At 46.6% G+C, this 17,528-nt stretch overlaps 1 protein-coding gene across 3 annotated transcripts in view; it reads left to right on the top strand.

Annotated features, from left to right (window-relative positions):
• The window catches only part of Col22a1 (collagen type XXII alpha 1 chain), a 255,332-nt gene that overhangs the window by 41,059 nt on the left and 196,745 nt on the right, over positions 1 to 17,528 (top strand). For all 3 annotated transcript variants that reach the window (XR_008220523.1, XM_052747950.1, XM_052747949.1), the window contains exons 4-6: positions 4,487 to 4,561; positions 12,255 to 12,366; positions 16,800 to 16,923. Coding sequence is in view for 2 of the 3 variants with exons in the window: in XM_052747950.1 (XP_052603910.1) it covers positions 4,487 to 4,561; positions 12,255 to 12,366; positions 16,800 to 16,923 (311 nt within the window). In the remaining variant the exon portion in view is untranslated. The remainder of the gene's footprint in view (positions 1 to 4,486; positions 4,562 to 12,254; positions 12,367 to 16,799; positions 16,924 to 17,528) is intronic.

Below are 17,528 nucleotides of genomic sequence, written 5' to 3'. Positions count from 1 at the left end.
GCTATGTGTCTACAAGTGAGTCATCCCTCCCCCTCTCCATCTTTTCCCTTGTCCACTTGGAACATCAGCATCTCCCTGTGGTCAGCTGCACCCAGCAGCACCTTCCATGAGCTGATGAATGAGCAGCAATTGCTCTGTCTTATCCTTACCCAGCTCCAACTGCATGCCTGGCCTCTGTTGTTTCTGCTGATATTTACCCCTAGCACCTGTCATCTCCACTACAGGGATCTAGATTCAAGGTGGTATTTAATTTAAATATAGGTGCTCCTCAGACCTGGTGAATTTCCCCAATTTTCTTAGATATTAGTTGTTGCATTTGTGTAATAGGAACAAATTCTACTGAGGATGGTAGTGTGTTCAGTTCTGGACCAGGCAATGGGTATACAGTGGGCTCCTAACAATTTCCTCTTTTCCAAACTGGAAAAAACTTGGGTGAAAACCAAAGAGGGGTATGACTGTATGTCCCACAGAGAGGTCCACGGATGTGCCAACATAAAGTGCAGGATGTCAGAAACGTTCCCCATTCCATAATATGCCAAATGGACTCCTTGTCTATATGGTAAACTGAGGGCAAGTAAGTTCAAGTGCTTTTCCAGAGAGACTGAAGTAGGTGTCTAGTGTTACCCCTTGGGGAAGCTCTTCTGACCAGCTCCTGGCATGATGAAGCCTGATCTGTGTAAAGACGCAAGCGTACCAGCGTTCTCCTGAGAAGCACGGGGCCCTTGTTCTAAACCTAAAATGCAGTGGATGGATATTGGTATGTAGACAGTGAACCGGTGCTGAGGGAGCAGGGACTTTGCAGTCATCCATTTCTGTTCTCAGGTTTGTAAGAAGGAAATGCAACCAGCCAAGAACACAGTAAGTGGATTTTTTGAAACCTTAGCTCTTATCCCTGCTCTAGCTCCAGAACTCTTGCTCAAGTGGATCCCAGGAGTTACTGGATAGATAAATCCATGGATATTGGGACAGTGAAGGGACCCTGATCTGCCAGTGGCTTCTCTCCCAGGGGAATAATGCATTGGTTCCCATAACCCATTGCTTCTCCTCACATATCCAGAAATTCAAACTTTCAAAGGGTTCTCTGCCCCAGCATCTTGGTGCAGCCCACAAGAAGTAGGTTTTTCCAAGTTTGGATGCATTTGATTGCAAAGTGAAAAAAAAAAAAAACCTCAACTATAGTGACATAACCAATTACCAACTAGTCCGATTTTTTTTCCTGTGGGTTGAAAATGCTGTCATTTCTGTAGCCAACAGAAGTAAATGATGAGGATTATGTTGATGACTAAAAGTGACTGTCACACCCCGATCCCAGGAGCCTTGGAGCTTAGGATATCATCTCTTTGACTCATCAAAATCATGGTGAACAGGGTATCTTGAAGACTACCATCTACCAGCCAACATTTTCCTCCCAGTTCAAGGGTCAGTGGTTGTTTCTATTTGGATTAAATCAGAGGCCTGGGCTACACCTGGTGGAGACAGTGGGCATATACACTTGAACTGAGATCCAGCCACCGACTGGGGGCACACATGCCCAACAGTGACATGAGTATTGTGTCACTAGCTCTGGAACTTGGTTTTTCTCTGGAGGGGGTCCTTCTCCAGGTAGGAATGAGTAGGGACATCACAGCCCACAAGCAGCAGAAGGCAGAACTGCAGTATGCTCTGTTACCCATTTCTGTGTCCTTTGAACAATGTGTGAGTTTGGGACAGATCTAGAAGTCAGTCTGTATTACAGTTAAACAAATAGCGAATGTAGAAATAAACAGGCAATGACTCAAGATGTAGAGGTATCTTTGTAAAGGGAACTGGAAGATGGCTGAGCTGGTCTTGGGGTACTACACCTATCTCCCTGAAAGCAGGCCATGTTAGCTACTTTTGTGTCACTGTGGCCTGATGTGGGAAACAATTTTCAGAAGGAAGTATTTATTTTAGTTCATGGTTTCAGGGGGTTTTAGTCCATCATAATGGGGAAGGCACAGTGGAGTTTATGGCAGTGGGAGCCTGTGGTAGAGGCTGTTCATGTCACAGCCATTAGGAAGGAGAGACAGCAATGGCAGTCAGATATAACCTTCCAAGCCCCCCACCCCTGATAGTCAGCCATTTTTGCTAGGTGGGCTCATACACCCAAAATTGCCAGGACTCCTCAAAACAGTGCCACCAGTGGGGGAAATGGAGTTGAAAATGTGAGCCTGTGGGGTGCCTATCAGATTCAGCTATGACATGGGTGACCCCCAAGGCCCCTAGCATTGTTGGAAAGCCTGGCTGGGGAGTTATTTGGTGAGCTATATGTGCCGACTTAACCAAATGGGGTGTGAATTGTCGTATGAGCCTCTCAAACAGAGGAGGCTTAGCAATGACGTGCGCTGAGGGCCTTTGGCAATCTGCGGTTCTTTTGGGAATGATTCCTTAAAGCAGTGTGAACAAGTCTGTCTCCCCCAACAAGACACCTAGTCTTTCTGTGTCTGTGATCTCCAGATTGCCCCTGCCATCTGAGTCTTCAAACCAGGTCCTTCCTTCCTATGGGTTATACATAGATGTGACTCAGTGACGCAGCCATCAGCCTCCAGGGTTTTGCTCACCATCCCAGACAGAGCCATCTGGGTCAACTCCATTTACAGTGTAGACTCATTTCAATGACTGACCATCCCCAGCCTGTCTTTCTGGGGGGCTGCCAGAGTTACAGCAATCATTCACCACCCCACAGCTGCAGCCTGTGTTGGGTGGAGCTGCCTAAATATTGCCCTGTGCCCGCTTCTTCCCTCAGATTTAGTCCTAGACAGACAGCCTGGTGCTGCTTCCAAAATAACACTTTCCCTGTGGTTGTCAGACCTCGGGGTGCCTTGTAGGGGATCTGCATCAAAATACATGCTTGAAAGGAGGGGCTCTCTCACCCATCCCCCTTCCTGTTGTGATCTAAGGGTACCCCAACAGTCCTGCACTCAAGTGTTGATGTCCCAAAATAGGGAAAGTAATCAGTTACTGCACATAAAATTAATGGATGGTGAAAGTGCCTGGTGATTAAAATAATAATACATAATAGCCAGATTGCTTCCTGGGCAGGGCTGGATCACAGGGAGGTGAGCAGGTGTCTTGGGGGCTCACCCTCTGACACACAATCCTCATTTGATGAATGGCTCACTGCCTGTCATTTTCATATATATGTTCATATAAATATTTCATATTTCATATCTCCACAAATGGGTTTTCCTCAGCCTATATCTCCTTTGGTTCTCTTATCTGTGTGGCTCAATCTTATCATTTCTTAAAAATTATTAGTTCCTAGATAATTTGTACAATATGTTTTAATCATATTCACCACCACCCTGAACTCCTTCCAGATCCACCAGCCTTCCCTACCTACCAAGCCAAATTTATGTGCTCCTTAAAATAGAAAAAATAAAACACCTATCAAGTCCAATTTGTGCTACTCATATATTCTTGGATATATAACCTCTCACTGGAGCACAGTCATCTCTCCAGGGGATACCCTCTTAAGGAAAACTGACTCCATCTTCCCCTGCTGTCTATTCCCAATAGCATCCCAGCTAGGGGTGGGACTTCATTCCTACTTCCCCTCTTCATGCTGGAGATTTGGTCTGGCTTGAACTCACACGGGTTTTGTGCATGCTGCCACTGCTCTGGGTTCATATAGTCAGCTACCCTGCTGTGTCTAGAAAACACTACGTCCTTGTAATCATTCACCACCTCTGGATCCTAAAATCTTTCTTCTCTTTTGCAATGATCCCCGAGTCTTGGAGGAAGGGGTATGATCTAGTTTTCCCATGTCTTCATCTCTGCATGTTAGCCAGTTGACAGCCTCTGTGTTAACCGCTCATTACTACAAATAGAAGCGTCTCTGATAAGAGTTGATAGATGGTTGCATCTGCTTGCCTGCCCAAGAACAGTGAGGTTTTCCCAGGACATTCCCCTCAAAGGAACAATATCAAAATACAGAAATGATCAGTGGTATAAAGGCTAAAAGATTAATTAAACGAAAGGGATTGAATTGATATGGGAATGAAAGGGTAGGGTAGAGGAAGAGGGAAAACAGGAATAGATAAATAACACTGAAGACCTCTCAAAAAGTCGCTTGAAAACCTGTGCATTTATGTACACATAATATATATATATTATATTGCTAAAGATACTTGAATCATAGAACATGGAAATATCAAGCTGGCACTGATTTGGAAGCCTCATTCCTACTGGCTAACTTTCGTAGTGCTGGAAAGTACCGTGCATGCTGCCAGAGGAGAAAATGGAGCACCAATCTTACCAAGCTGTGAACCCTGTAAGCTACAATAATGACTGTTCTGGCAAGACATGTCCAGTGGTACGTGGAAGAATTAAATAATACAGGGCCACGAGCCCCCTCTGTGTGCCACTCTTCACTGTAGGTAGAATAGGGCTTGTTGCTCTCACACTCTATAGGGATATAGTAGGCATGTTTTCTCATCTGTCTGTTTCCTCTTGCTTTTTTTTCCAGACGTGCTCTGCCCCAGTGTTCGGGTAGAAGGAGACCGCTTTAAACACACTAATGGAGGATCGAAGGAAATCACAGGTAAGAGAGACCCCAACACATAGGATTGCTTTCATGTGCAGCTTGCAGATCTAAGCGTGCCCCCTCCCGCCCCTGCCACCAACTCTTCTATCATTCTCATCTGTCACCAATGTCCTGGTGGAGAGGTTTGAACTGTGCAGGTGGCAGTAATCCCTCAACACTGAGGAGCGTCTGTATACAGTTTTCCTTTTGGCAGGTTGGGGCCATCCTAAAAATTTCATGACAATGAGTGTAGCAGGTGTCCGGTGGATCAGCAAGCAAATGATGGCAAATTGAGCAGATGAATGAATAAATAGAGGTACTTCAGAGAGAAGAGGGATTGGATCAGCAGCATAAACAGATGAGGAGCTCAGCAGGTGGGGAAGCGGGCATGTGACTAAAGGCAGAGAGAAGCATTCTGGGGCTATGAAAAGACCATCTCCAACAATGCCTGGCAGAAAGAAGGGCCATGGCAGCTTGTGGAGTGTGGGGAGTTGATGGCCCCATTGCTCTGATTGTGTTGTGTATTGATTAGTTCTCCTGTGACCACAAGTCCCGCTTAGCACTTGGAGTGAGCATGTGGACTGTTGGCTTCTCCTCTGCTTTCCTCAACAAGGTCTGTCTCCTGGTTCCGTCTGTCTCCTAGTTCCAGGTCCTTTTCTCCATCTTCCCTCCTCCATCGTCCTCAGGTCCAATTTCTGCCATGTGTGCATATCTCCCAGCCTGGGTCGCCAGCACCTGAGGTCAGGACTAGGCATGGTTCAGACACATCGAGTCCCAGGAAGTGTGTGCCCTGTCAGTGTGCCCCTGTGGACTGCATCAATGCAACATCTGTATCTTTAAGACTGAGGATTTTTCTAGTAGAAGGCTGCTATACCTGTGTGTTCAACAGGAAGAACATGCAGGGGAGCGGATGCTCCTGGAAGCACCTCCCACCGTGATGGTGCAGAGTCAGGCCAGTGCCATGCTCTTCGGCACGGCTTATAGGTCCACAGCAGACCTTGACTCCCAGGGTTTCCATGAAGGATCCAGTGTGGCAGCTTCGGGCCTTAGTCACCTTTGCTCCATCTTGCCCATCAAGCAACTCCAGTTAAACTTCTGGGACTTTTGGAGGAAGCCACAGCAGGCAGAGGTATCCATCTCTTCTTGCTGATGGGACCTGTGAAACAGAGTGGGCACTCAAGGGGTGCAGTCTTTGTCACAGCTTCTTTGTCCGACTCACAAGATGAAGGTGACTTTTCCTGTTTCCCTTTGAAAACTCAGGTGCTTTGAAGCTAGCGTGTTTGCAGCTGAGCTGCTCTGCCCAGAATGGGAAACCACTGCACAATTTGAATTGGATGTGCCCACTTTGTGCCTCAGTGATCCCCCCACGCCCGTGATGCTCTCAGACAATCCATTATCCATTCCCACAAAGGGAATGTGCCTGCTCAGTTCTGTGCAGGACAGCTCCCTTTGAAGTCCCTTTTCAAAGTCTATTCTTACCTGGTTGCTTTGTCTACATTTGGCTTTGTGAGCCACATGCCTGGGGGAACAGCATCTCCCAAGTAATTCATTATTCAGTGTGTATGCCCATGCTGGGAGTGTTCATGACAGTGGTGACATTGATAGCAGCAGCAGCAGCCACCACTTGCTGAGAGCCCATGCATTTCTTCATTTAACTAGCACAGCAGGGGAGAGGCACATTGTGTGCCCCCCCCCCCCCCCCCCCCCCCCCCCCCCCGCACAGGTGGGAAATCTGAGGTTCAGAGGATAGCTGCTCTTCTGGCGTTTTACTCTGTCTCAAGAACTCCCATCTGAAGGTATTGCCACTATCTACGTCCCCTGCAAGCACACGAGCTGTTTGAAGACAGGGCCTGTCTCTATCTTCCCATTCTGTGTTCCTTGGGATATATGGAGTGGCACCTCTGGCATGTAGAAGGAGCTTAAAAGATGTATTTTGAGTGGATGAATGGATAGATGGATGGATGGGTGGAATGAGAGAAAAGAAGCTTAAATTTAAGGTGAAAATGTGAAGGAGTGGAAGGAGATTGGATGAGTGGCTAAAAGATAAAAAGATGAATATGCTGAAGAGATGATAAGGGTGACAGGGATGAGACGAGGGAACAGGGCAGAAGACCGGAACAGAAGAATCTAGCACAGGATCTGTCAATCAGTTGAGTCCACAGATTTCTTGTCCTATATATAGGCTAAAGAGTAGTGCAGTTTTACTTCTTTTCTGTTTCTTGCTGAGGGATTCAGAAGGTGTGATGTGCGTATACATGCACCCACACGTGCTTGTGTGTGTGTGTGTGTGTGTGTGTGTGTGTGTGTGTGTGTGTGTGTGTGTGCATGTTGTCTCGTGCCTGTATGTGTGTGCTTATTTTTGTGACTATGCAGACCTTTGAACAGGTGGCCTAATCTGTCGTACATGGGGAGGAACCCTCTGATGAGTGCTTTGGATGCTTGGCCAGTTGTGAGATTCTCTGTTATGCATCCTCTTGCATCCACTCACAGCCAGTGAAGTCCTGGCACCTTCTCTGCCCCTCTGGGGCTCCCAGGAGATGAGTCTTACTTAGTGCAGAATGGGGGTACAGGGGGCATCTCCACACACAGGCATCTGCTGTGTGTGCATAGATACTCTGCTTTCTCTGCAATGTCATTTAATAGGTATGGGGCTTGAGAAAGTGTCCCAGCTACGTTGCAGCTGAAGAGGGAGTTATAGATTATCCAGCTTGTCAATTTCACCATAATTGAGACATTAGAGAAGCTTTCTTTGTTTTGAAAAATAAATGCAGCTCTGAAAGACCTTCAGGCAGTCCCTTAAATATCTGTCACTTTTTTAGGGCTCATTTAGCCTGGGAAAGTGAAGATGAAGATAAGAATAGACAGGAAGTATTGAGACACATACCTTAGATCAGCCTGCTCCTTGCCAGCCAGGTGGCTGCAGATCAAATTCCTGATTTCTCTGAAACTCAGTTTCCCCATCTGGACAAGAGATCTGAAGAATGTCTATGATCGCCCTCAGTTCTAATACCTTCTCTGCCAGTGCTTGGTTACTAAAAGTGTCATACAGCTTTCCTGAACAGTGGCCCAGGTCTCCCTCTGTGTGTGGTCAACTGAGTGGTGATGAGGCACTGGTCAGTCAACCTTGGAAACTTTGCATTGAAGGACTGCTGCTTCATCTCAGGATGTCTATCCTCATAGTCACCTCACCACCCCAGAGCTTTCCAGTTTCCTCCCAGCCCTCACTTATTTCAGGTAAATTGGTGCCTGTTAGGTTTCAAACCTGGGACAAAAGCCATGTCCTTTCAGGTTCCTTTTCCTTTTTATATAGTTATTTCTTTATTATTTTTGTTTTCATTCAGTCCCTGGTTCTATCCCAGGTTTCAGCCTCAAATGAGTGGGAAAAAAAAAGAAATAAAAAGGAAAGGAAGCATGACTGCGCCTAGATGTGATGGAGGAGGTTTATTATAGATGAATGGGAGAGCCTAGTCAGAAGCAAGGACCTCTGGGAGAGTCCGGATTGTACAGGGGCTGTGCCATGTGAGGAAATGGCAGGGGAAGGGGAGAAGGGAGAGAGGGGAAGCAGGTGCAGCAGCCAGGAGGTCCAAAGGTACAGAGAGAGCCAAGGGTAACCAAAATGTCCGGATTATACAGGGAAGAGAAGCCCAGCCTACTGGGCTGGAGAGTTTAAGGTAGGGGGCTGGGGATGCAAGCCCTAGGGCCCTGTAACTGAGCGATGCTGGGAGAATCTGGAGGCCTGGTCTGCTTTGATATGTTAAGTAGGCACCTCAGCTATTCGTCCCGGGTTTGAACCCTAACAGTACCGTTTGTTACCATCTAGTTAAATGCTTGCTGTTTGAAGTTTTTGAATGAAATGGGCCCAGTTTAAAAAAAAAAAATAGCCGATTCATGGATAAAAAGGGAAAAATGTATTCCACACTGCCTAGGCCGTCTCTGGGAAAGCAGAGAGAAGTGACGGGGTGGGGTGGGGGTGCTTTTCCAGGGTTTTAAGGGAGCAGGTACCTGGGAGGAGGGGAGCCTGTAGCCTGGGGGCAGGACTTTGAAGTGTATAGCAGGTGCTTGTGAGTAGGGATTGAAGGAGTTTAGATGCTAGCATAGACCTTGATATGCTAATAGCCACCACAGACATATGTTAATGGAAGGACCAGAGGTCCCCTTTGCCAGAGATAAGGAGAAAGCTTCCTTTAAGTAGGTAGGGACTGTTTTTTTCCCAAGTCCCTGAGGGGCATGCTGGGTATCTCTGCCCGTAGATAAATTCAGATTGTAGTCACTAGGACAGCCAGTTCCTACTCCAAGTAGACTGGGGAGTGCATCCCCCCCCCCCCACCTCCAAACGCAGAAGAGCTTATCTCCCTCAGTTGCATTCCATTAGCTTCCCCACAGCTCATGAATTTCTTAGGGACTCCCCAGGACTCCTTGCTAGGGGAGGTGGCTGCTTGCTCTGTGCTCTGCCTTGGTCATTTCTTGGAACCTGGTCCTGCCTAGTCAGGGTGATAGTGGTGGTACTGTTTCTGAGGTTCAAGGCCCCTGTGTCAGGGAACTCTAAGAGTACACAATGCCACAGATTATCCCCTTAGACTCCAGAGAGAGCTGTTGGTATCCTCTTGAGTGATTACCAGGCTCCAGCTACCTTCAAGAACCTTATGACATTATCAGATTGAAATATCATCTCAGACCAATAAGATATTGTCCCCCTCTTTTTATAGTTAAGGAAACAGGCTCAACAGAGTTAGATCGCTTCCTCAGAGTCTTTGTGGGCAGAGTGTGTAATGATATGGCAGGCGGGAGGCCCTGACTGGCCTGGCCAAGGTGTCCCGTGGGCGCAGGAAACATGCTGGGCAGATGCAGTGGGTGTCAGGCTGCAGTGTGTGAACAGTTATTCACACCCAGGCACTGCATCCACAGGAAATGAGTTTATTATAATGGAAAGACAGAGAGAAAGAAAAGAGAGGAGAGGAGAGAGGGGGCGAAGTATACATCTCAAGGGGGAGAAGGATAGAAGAGAGAGAGCAAAAAGGGGGAGGAGTTTTCTTCTTAAAGGGAACATAGGATGGCATTAGGAGGACACTTGGAGGGTTCCCAAGGTGGGGGGTTTGTTAGAATACTAATAGAGGGTGCTTTGGCTTCATTAAACATAGTAAATGCCTGTAGCAATCCTTCCCTTAACTTGGTGCACAGGGTAGTGATTCATTCTACCCTGTCAGCTTGTCTCTCCAGCTATGCTCACTGAGCTAAGGACTCCTTTGCTGCATGTACCCTGTTCATTCGAATTCACTGTTACACAGGAAGCACAGTGGAAGTCAAGTTACACCATGATAAATATTGTTATAACCATGCTGAATAGTTTTCTAGCTGGAGTTTTCTCCAGTCCTGCCTGGCCCATAGTCAGGACAAATCTCTTTTACCCGCCAGTCCCACAGCCGCTTAGACCCAACCAAGTAAACACACAGAGACTTATATTGCTTAAAAATTGTATGGCTGCAGCAGGCTTCTTGTTATCTAGTTTTTTTTTTGTTTGTTTGTTTGTTTGGGTTTTTCGAGACAGGGTTTCTCTGTGTAGCTTTGCGCCTTTTCTGGAACTCACTTGGTAGCCCAGGCTGGCCTCGAACTCACAGAGATCCGCCTGGCTCTGCCTCCCGAGTGCTGGGATTAAAGGCGTGCGCCACCACCGCCCGGCTTGTTATCTAGTTTTTATATCTTAAATTAACCCATATCTATTAGTCTATAAGTTGCCATGTGGCTCGTGGCTTTCCAGTATCTTAACATGTTGCTTCTCATGGCGGCGGCTGGCGGCGTCTCTGCCTCAGCCATTTACTTCCCAGAATTCTCTTCTCTGCTTGTCCTGCCTATACTTCCTGCCTGGCTTCTGGCCAATCAGCATTTTATTTATACAGAGCGATATCCACAGCAAGTTATAGGCACTAAAAGCACATAAGGTGACCAATTTCAACCTCCACACAGCTTACAGATGGGGGAACTGATGTCTAGGGAGAAAGTGAGTCAGTCAGTTTCCCAGGAGACCAGTGTTGGGGAGACCCACCTTACCCTCTCCACCTGCTAGTTTTATTCAGAGCTTATGACGGGATAGGAAGTGCTCACACTGTCACCCAGGGCTAAGGGTTATGCAGAGCATCTAGTATTTAAGCAGCATTTGGTGTGGTCTTCCATACTTTTTCAGTTAAAGCTAAAAGTGAGGCATACAATGTCATGGGCTCCCACGTCCAAATTCCATCACACTGTCAGCCTCTAGAACAGGTGTTGCTCTCTGGAGGCTTGGTGGGCCTAGGCTGCAGGGCTTTCCAACTCTCCATATCGGCCAAGGCATCATAGGTAGAGCATCTTACTATGGAAGGATGCACTTCGGATGGTGGAGAGGATTGCTACTGAATGGTGCACACTCAGGGGTTGGAACAGACTCATCTGCTGGGCATCTAGGCATCTTCGCTGTTCTCTGTGCAACAACCAGAGACCTCTGCTGGTCATAAAACATGCCAGATTCCCATAAATACGTGTCTGAGAAGAATTAATCTTCCATCTCCATGCTCACTACTCCCCCAGTTTAAAGCCTTCGGCCATGACTGTTCTTTTACTTTGTGCTGACAATGGCTCTTAGTCATCTTTTAAGAGAAATCAAAGCAAGCTGAAATACTCACTGTTTACTAATGCAAATACTGCAAAGGCAGTTAGTTTATGTCTCTCTCGTGTTTCTCTCTTTAAAATCATGAGATTCCAAAGCCACAGCCAGCAATCCCAGCAAGATCCGAGGGGAAGGCAGCAGTGTGGCTGCAGGAAGGAAAGCCTTAAGTTGTGGCCGGTCCTAAAGCAGCAGTTCTCACGACCTCTTTGGCAAACCTCCATCTCCAAAAGTATTTACATTACGATTCACAACAGTAGCAAAATTACAGTTAAGAAATAGCAGTGAAAATAATTTTATGGTTGGGCTCACCACGACATGGAGGAACTGTATTAAAGGGTCACAGCATTAAGAAGGTTGAGAACCCATGTCCTAAAGGATCTGCATGCACATTTGCGCTTCTGGAACACAGAAGTCCCCACAGCAGGAGAAACCAAAACACCTTTTTTTGTCTTGTTGTACTTAACCACGATCCAGGATGCTCTTGGTTCTCACATTCCAGTGTGGGGGCCAGTGTCTGCATTCCCCAGTGCCTTATCCTGGCATTGGACTTGAGGCTCAGCTTCCCTTGTCTTCCCAATATGTGTTCTTATATCTAAGTCCCCACCCCTTGAGGCAGAGTGGGTGGGCTGCCTTTGAAGAGAATGAACTAGTTGTTTGTGGTGATTTGAAAGAAAATGCCCCCCAAAGGGAGTGGCACTATTAGGAGGTGTGGCTTTGCTAGAGTAGATATGGCCTTGGTGGAAGAAGTGTGTCACTGTGGAGGTGGGCTTTGAGGTCTCATATATGCTCAAGCCATACTCAGTGTCTCAGACCACTTCCTGTTGCCTGAAAGTCAAGATGTAAGAACTCTCAGCTTCTTCTCTAGCACTGTGCCTACCTGTGTGCTGCTTTGCTTCCTGTCATGATGATAATGGACTAAACCTCTGAACTGTAAGCGAGCCAACACAATTAAATGTTTTCCTTGACAAGAGTTGCTGTGGTTGTGATGTCTCTTCACAGCAATAGAGCCCTAACTAAGACACTGTTCATGTCTCATACTCTTCCTCTGCTAAACTCACTCTTCTGTTTGCACAGGTTTTGACCTGATGGATTTGTTCAGTGTGAAGGAAATCTTGGGGAAGAGAGAAAATGGAGCACAGAGTTCCTATGTACGGATGGGTTCCTTCCCTGTGGTGCAGAGAACTGAGTGAGTGGTCCTTTCTCCTTTCAGAACATCTGCATGCTCTGGGGAGCAGGGTGCAGCCTGCCACAGCTGCTCACTCAGCACTGAGCTGAGCTGTAACACACTTGGTAGAGTGCCTGGTGAAGTTTACACTCAGGTGACACAACTTAGCTGCTGACCTGGGAAGTCCAGCTCGTACTTTGCAGTTCCATGCTCATTGCGCTAATGATTTTCTCTTCATTTTGTGCTCATCTGTTCATTTGACATTAACCATCCATTTATGGATGCAGTTTTCTTTCAGCTCATTAAAGAACAACCATTTTATGTTTATCGCCACCTATCACCTCCTATGGACCAGCCATGGCCACACCTAGCAAATGTCTATCTCCTAAATCATGTAATGTTTTTGGTCAGCGAAGATCCAGTTCGCATGTTGTTGACTGGGTACCTTGTTTATATATTACCAAATGTCTCTTTTTTCTTCTGTTTCCACCTGCGATGAGTATCCCTGCTTTGTGATGTTGAGAAGCTAGGCTTCACGTATTTGTCCAGTGTCTGATCCCGCTGTATCTCCAGTCAAGGGCTAAACATGATCCCACAATGAGTGCTCTATGCTCACTAGAGATAAGCAGAGGGTTTGAAAACTAGGATGCTCCTGCATCATGAGATCCCTCCTCCATCTTGTAACTCTTTAATTGCCTTTATGGTTTCTTGAACTCAGAGGCCATAAATGGCAGACTGGCATTTGGAATCACCTTCATTGTCTCATGGTTTGACCCAAGCTTCCTTTGTTGACTCCTGTGTGTTTAGAGAATTCCAGGTACCTCCTCATACTGCCAGGCCTTTGCTGTGTCCCTTTCTCTAGCCTGGGTACCTGCTCTGCTCCTCCTTTGAGTATAGTTCAACTGCCGGGCTTTAGCTGCTGCTCTTGGGGAACCTCCACCCTAAGACAGATCTTCCCTTCCTCTACTCTCCTCACAGCACACTCCTGCATTGATTGAGCATGGTGAATTTCCGTCCAGTGAATCAAACTATGCAGTTGGTCCTTTGCAAACTGTCTTTGCTCTTCGTTAGAAACTTTGTGAGAGACCTAAGTCTTGGTCTCTTCCAGAGTCCATCACTGAGCTAATCACTGCCTATAGCAGGGGATTGGTGGCTCTCTCCTGACAGCATAAATTAGACCACAGTGAGAGAAGTCAGATTTCAGCTACCCATGGTGAGCCATGAGCACGGACTGGAACACAGCATTGAGTTCCCTCAGCATCTTCCGAGAGCCAACTCTGCATTAGACTGTAGCATCATCTCACCCATGGCTCCAAACCTGCATTCCCTGAGAGTAAAGGAGAACGAGGCACGTGACTCCTCTCTGAGCTCCATCTTTTCACCATCTTTTCACTCTGACCTCCTAGGTACTGAGCATCTTCTGCAATGGTGCACAGATGCTTGGGGTGATGTGAATCACCTGGTCCCAGGCTCTTTTAGGGAAATGCAAAAATAGGCTCCAGACTCCACTCTTACTTCATGCCGTCTTATGAATTCACCAGCAACACTACTCAGAAACAAAAAAGCATCATATGTAATTTAACCATAGAGGAAAAGTCAATAAAGAACAAAAGGAAGAGTGTTACACAAATGTGGCAGATGCCTCACAGAGGACCCTTCCCATTGCCAGAGATGTCTTGTTCTCCTGGGACACCTGTCAATCAGCAGAACATCTTTAAGCTCTTACTCTAGAGAACAGAGGACTGGGCACAACTTCTGGGTGATGAGTTTAGCCTCTGTGACACTGGCAGTTTCCTGAGTGGGGATTACTGTGTGTGTTCCATTTCATACAGCATAGCTTTGTAACTCAGACATCTCAAGAAAGGATAGTTTCCCTTCCCTTTCTAATCCTTTGAAATGTATTCATCCTTATACATACATGATTTAATTTGCAAGTTAATTTTATTCATAATGCAAAAAGATGTCACTTTCAACATTACTCATTTCTTTAACACGTCAAGGGCATTTTTACACCTCTTCCTTCATTTGCTTCTCACTATAATAACATGAGGTGAGCAGGGCAGGCATTACTCTCATTTATCGGGTACAACATCTGAGACTCTAAGGAAGGCAGTCACTTGTTAAAATCTCACAGATAACAGGAAACAGAAGCTGGCCTCCTGGTCAGGTACTTGAAGTCCAAAGCCTTGTCCTTTGCGCTGTAATTTCATACCTGCTACACTATTTATGGAAAGAATTGTTCATTGGATTTCCTACCCTTGATTAAACTGATTCCTCCACCCCAGACTATATGTGTGTAGGTATGTATATATGCATTGCTCTGTCTCTGCCTGTCTCTCTCTCTCTGTGTATGTGTGTGTGTGTGCGCGCACACACACACACACACATACACATCTTTTGTTTGATGCACACACTTGCATATGTCTGTTGAGATAATTCAAAATAATAAGAGTAAAGAGTGTTTAGAAAGAAAACAATAGACAGATTTATGAATGAAATGAACAAAAAAGTAGAAGTGTCTTAGGTGGTGACATCCTGTCTCTTTCTACATGCTTGGTGGTTAAAGGACTTCCTAACTCCCGGGGAAGCCTAGGTGCTGAAGGTGACAGGCTCTTTGCCTCCTGTTTCTATATGATCCTCGGTGATGTTGTAGACCAGAGAGATGATATTGAACAACTGGGTAACCTCTCAGCCTGGATCTGTCAGAGGAGAATCAGTGAGGACCAGTCTAAGCTCAGGAGTTCTGTAACTACATGAAGGATCCCTGAGGATCTGCAAATCTAAGAACCAGGAACCCAGACACCTTCCCACTTCCCTTTCTGGATGTCTGGCCAGACAGCCTCCATCTCCTCCAGCAGCAAAATCCATGCTATGTGTGTTCCCAGAGGCAGTCTTACACCCCCAGGGTAGACTTTGGCTCCTTCCTGGCCAAATTCTACAGAAGGAAAGAACAGTTGGCTGGTGGTTAAGAGAAAAACTATGGAGAGACCAGACCCTCTGGGTGTGTACTCTGTCTGCTAAATCTCCTTGAGTTAACCCCAAAGAGTCCAGGGGTCCTGACTGATAATGCAAAGATCAAAATACTCCTTCACAAGTTCTTTCCAGGGTGGAATGAAATGAAGACTCAGTGTCCTCCTTATATTAAGTTTCTCAAAGTGCTCATTTTAAAATCAAGTCTTAGATTATTGTATTAAGAACATGTGTGTAATTTATTGAAGAAACCTTATAAAAAGAGGCTGAGCTTTGTTTTGATAGTATGGATATCCTAGGTAGAGCATAGGTATCCACCAGGGGGAGTTGGCAAGATCTGGTGGTGTCTAGAGGCATCATTGTTTTCACAACTGGGGTAGGAGGAATGTCACTGCTGTCCAGAGGGAGTGGCAGTTTGTGGTGTGGTGTACTCCATTGCAATGGGAGGTTACCCCTCTCAGTGTCTCTGAGAAGACTAGCCTGGCCTGGGGGGAAAGAGAGGATTTTGCACAAAGACTCCATTTGACAGCTTTCAGGGTTCTTTATTCCTTAGCACCTGTAGGAAGTCTGCCGTACTAGGGGCTTTGTGGTAGAGCTGATGGACAGGGGATTACCAGACTTTCTCACAGGGATCCCCACAAGGAAACTGTGGAGATCTGTGGGGCCAAGACCAGGTGCTTTGAACGTACATTCATTTGAATATGTGGTGGTGAGAGCTGATGAAATGAGCAAGTGTGTAAGTTACTATTTGCAGAACTCTGTTGGTAGAGAAAGGGAGCGGGGAAGAAAGGAAGAAAATTTGTTTTGCAGGGCTATACTAAGGGTCAGGAGGAAGTGCAGGTGTCTCTGTCCATGACATGGGTGAAGGTGGAAGGAGGGGTGGTCCAAGGTCGCCCTGGGCAGGCACAGAGTGATTGGCTTTTGGGCCTCCATAGTAACTGAATTTCTAAGAGGATGTCCTGTGTCTTAGTGACAATGCTCTATAGTCTACATGGTTCATAAGTGGCAGAAGCTTCTTGAAGAGCTAGAGGCTTGTTGTCTTAAGGTCAGGTCTTCACTGATGGTGTCTTCTCATGGTAATACCATGTGCCAGAAATACTGAACACGGAGGGACCTCTCTTACAAGGGCAGTGATCTGTCCTGAGGGTTCCACTCTCATGACCACCTAGGCACTAGGATTTTATGAAGATGTACACTGAGACTATAGATACTTGGCATAGGATCCCTGGTAAAATCAACATGGGAACAGGACAGGAGAGGTGAAGATTGGAAGTCTCCACTGTAACCATTCCTGGGGGAGGGCCACTTAGCACTTATTGACTGTCAGTCATTGGGAGGGTGGGGAGCCAGTAGATGATGTGCATCCTTGGGGGGGGGGTCACACCACCAAGACTTAGTAGCTGAGCAGACATGGAAGCTTCCTCTACCAGCTCCCCACTCTCCTCACTAATCCTTCTACCGTATGTCTGTCTCTCTGTTCTCAGGGATGTATTCCCCCAAGGTCTGCCTGATGAGTACGCCTTTGTCACAACCTTCCGGTTCCGGAAAACATCTCGGAAAGAAGACTGGTACATCTGGCAGGTCATCGACCAGTATGGCATTCCACAGGTATGGGTAGTGCTGCCTGTCTCTGGGGCAAGTGCTGTGTCCTGCTCCCAGGAAACAGTCTTGACTACTGTGGTTTTGGCAAGATGCTCAGTTCTGGGCCTAGACAGAAGCGGGGTCCAGTGCACAGAACCCCAAAGAACCTGCAGGCCCAGCTCCTCTTCCCTCTATCCTCTGAGACTTTCTGCCTAAACAGAGAAGTGACCACATGCTCTGTTGTCTTATGGCACCTTCTCCATTGGTGACCTCATAAAGTAGGGGAAGGAACTGGTTCAGGGTCAGGTGGACCTGACCAAATACTGTATCACCTCTTTTCATGGTGTGAGCCATGGGGTAGGATGGCCTGTGAGTCTTAGTTTACTTAGCTTGAAAGTGAAAAATGAGAATAAATACCAAGGATTGTGGGTGGAAGAGTCAGGTGTTAATGGAATCACATTTGCAAAGCATCCAGCAGAGTCTGATGTGTAGTAGGATCTGTCACGAGTAGAACTCTTATATAAATGAAGGTTGTCTTTTTAAGTTTTCTCACGTGTGAAGTTACAAACACTTGTCTTTACCCACCTCTAGAGTATTGGCTTTCAGTTCGACCATTCCTCGATGGCATGCCA

The sequence above is a fragment of the Peromyscus californicus genome, unplaced genomic scaffold (assembly GCF_007827085.1).
Source record: "Peromyscus californicus insignis strain IS unplaced genomic scaffold, ASM782708v3 Scaffold_20__1_contigs__length_68692818, whole genome shotgun sequence".
Taxonomy (NCBI): Eukaryota; Metazoa; Chordata; class Mammalia; order Rodentia; family Cricetidae; genus Peromyscus; species Peromyscus californicus.
Note: the sequence above shows the minus strand (reverse complement) of the source record. Positions and strands in the feature narration are given on the sequence as shown.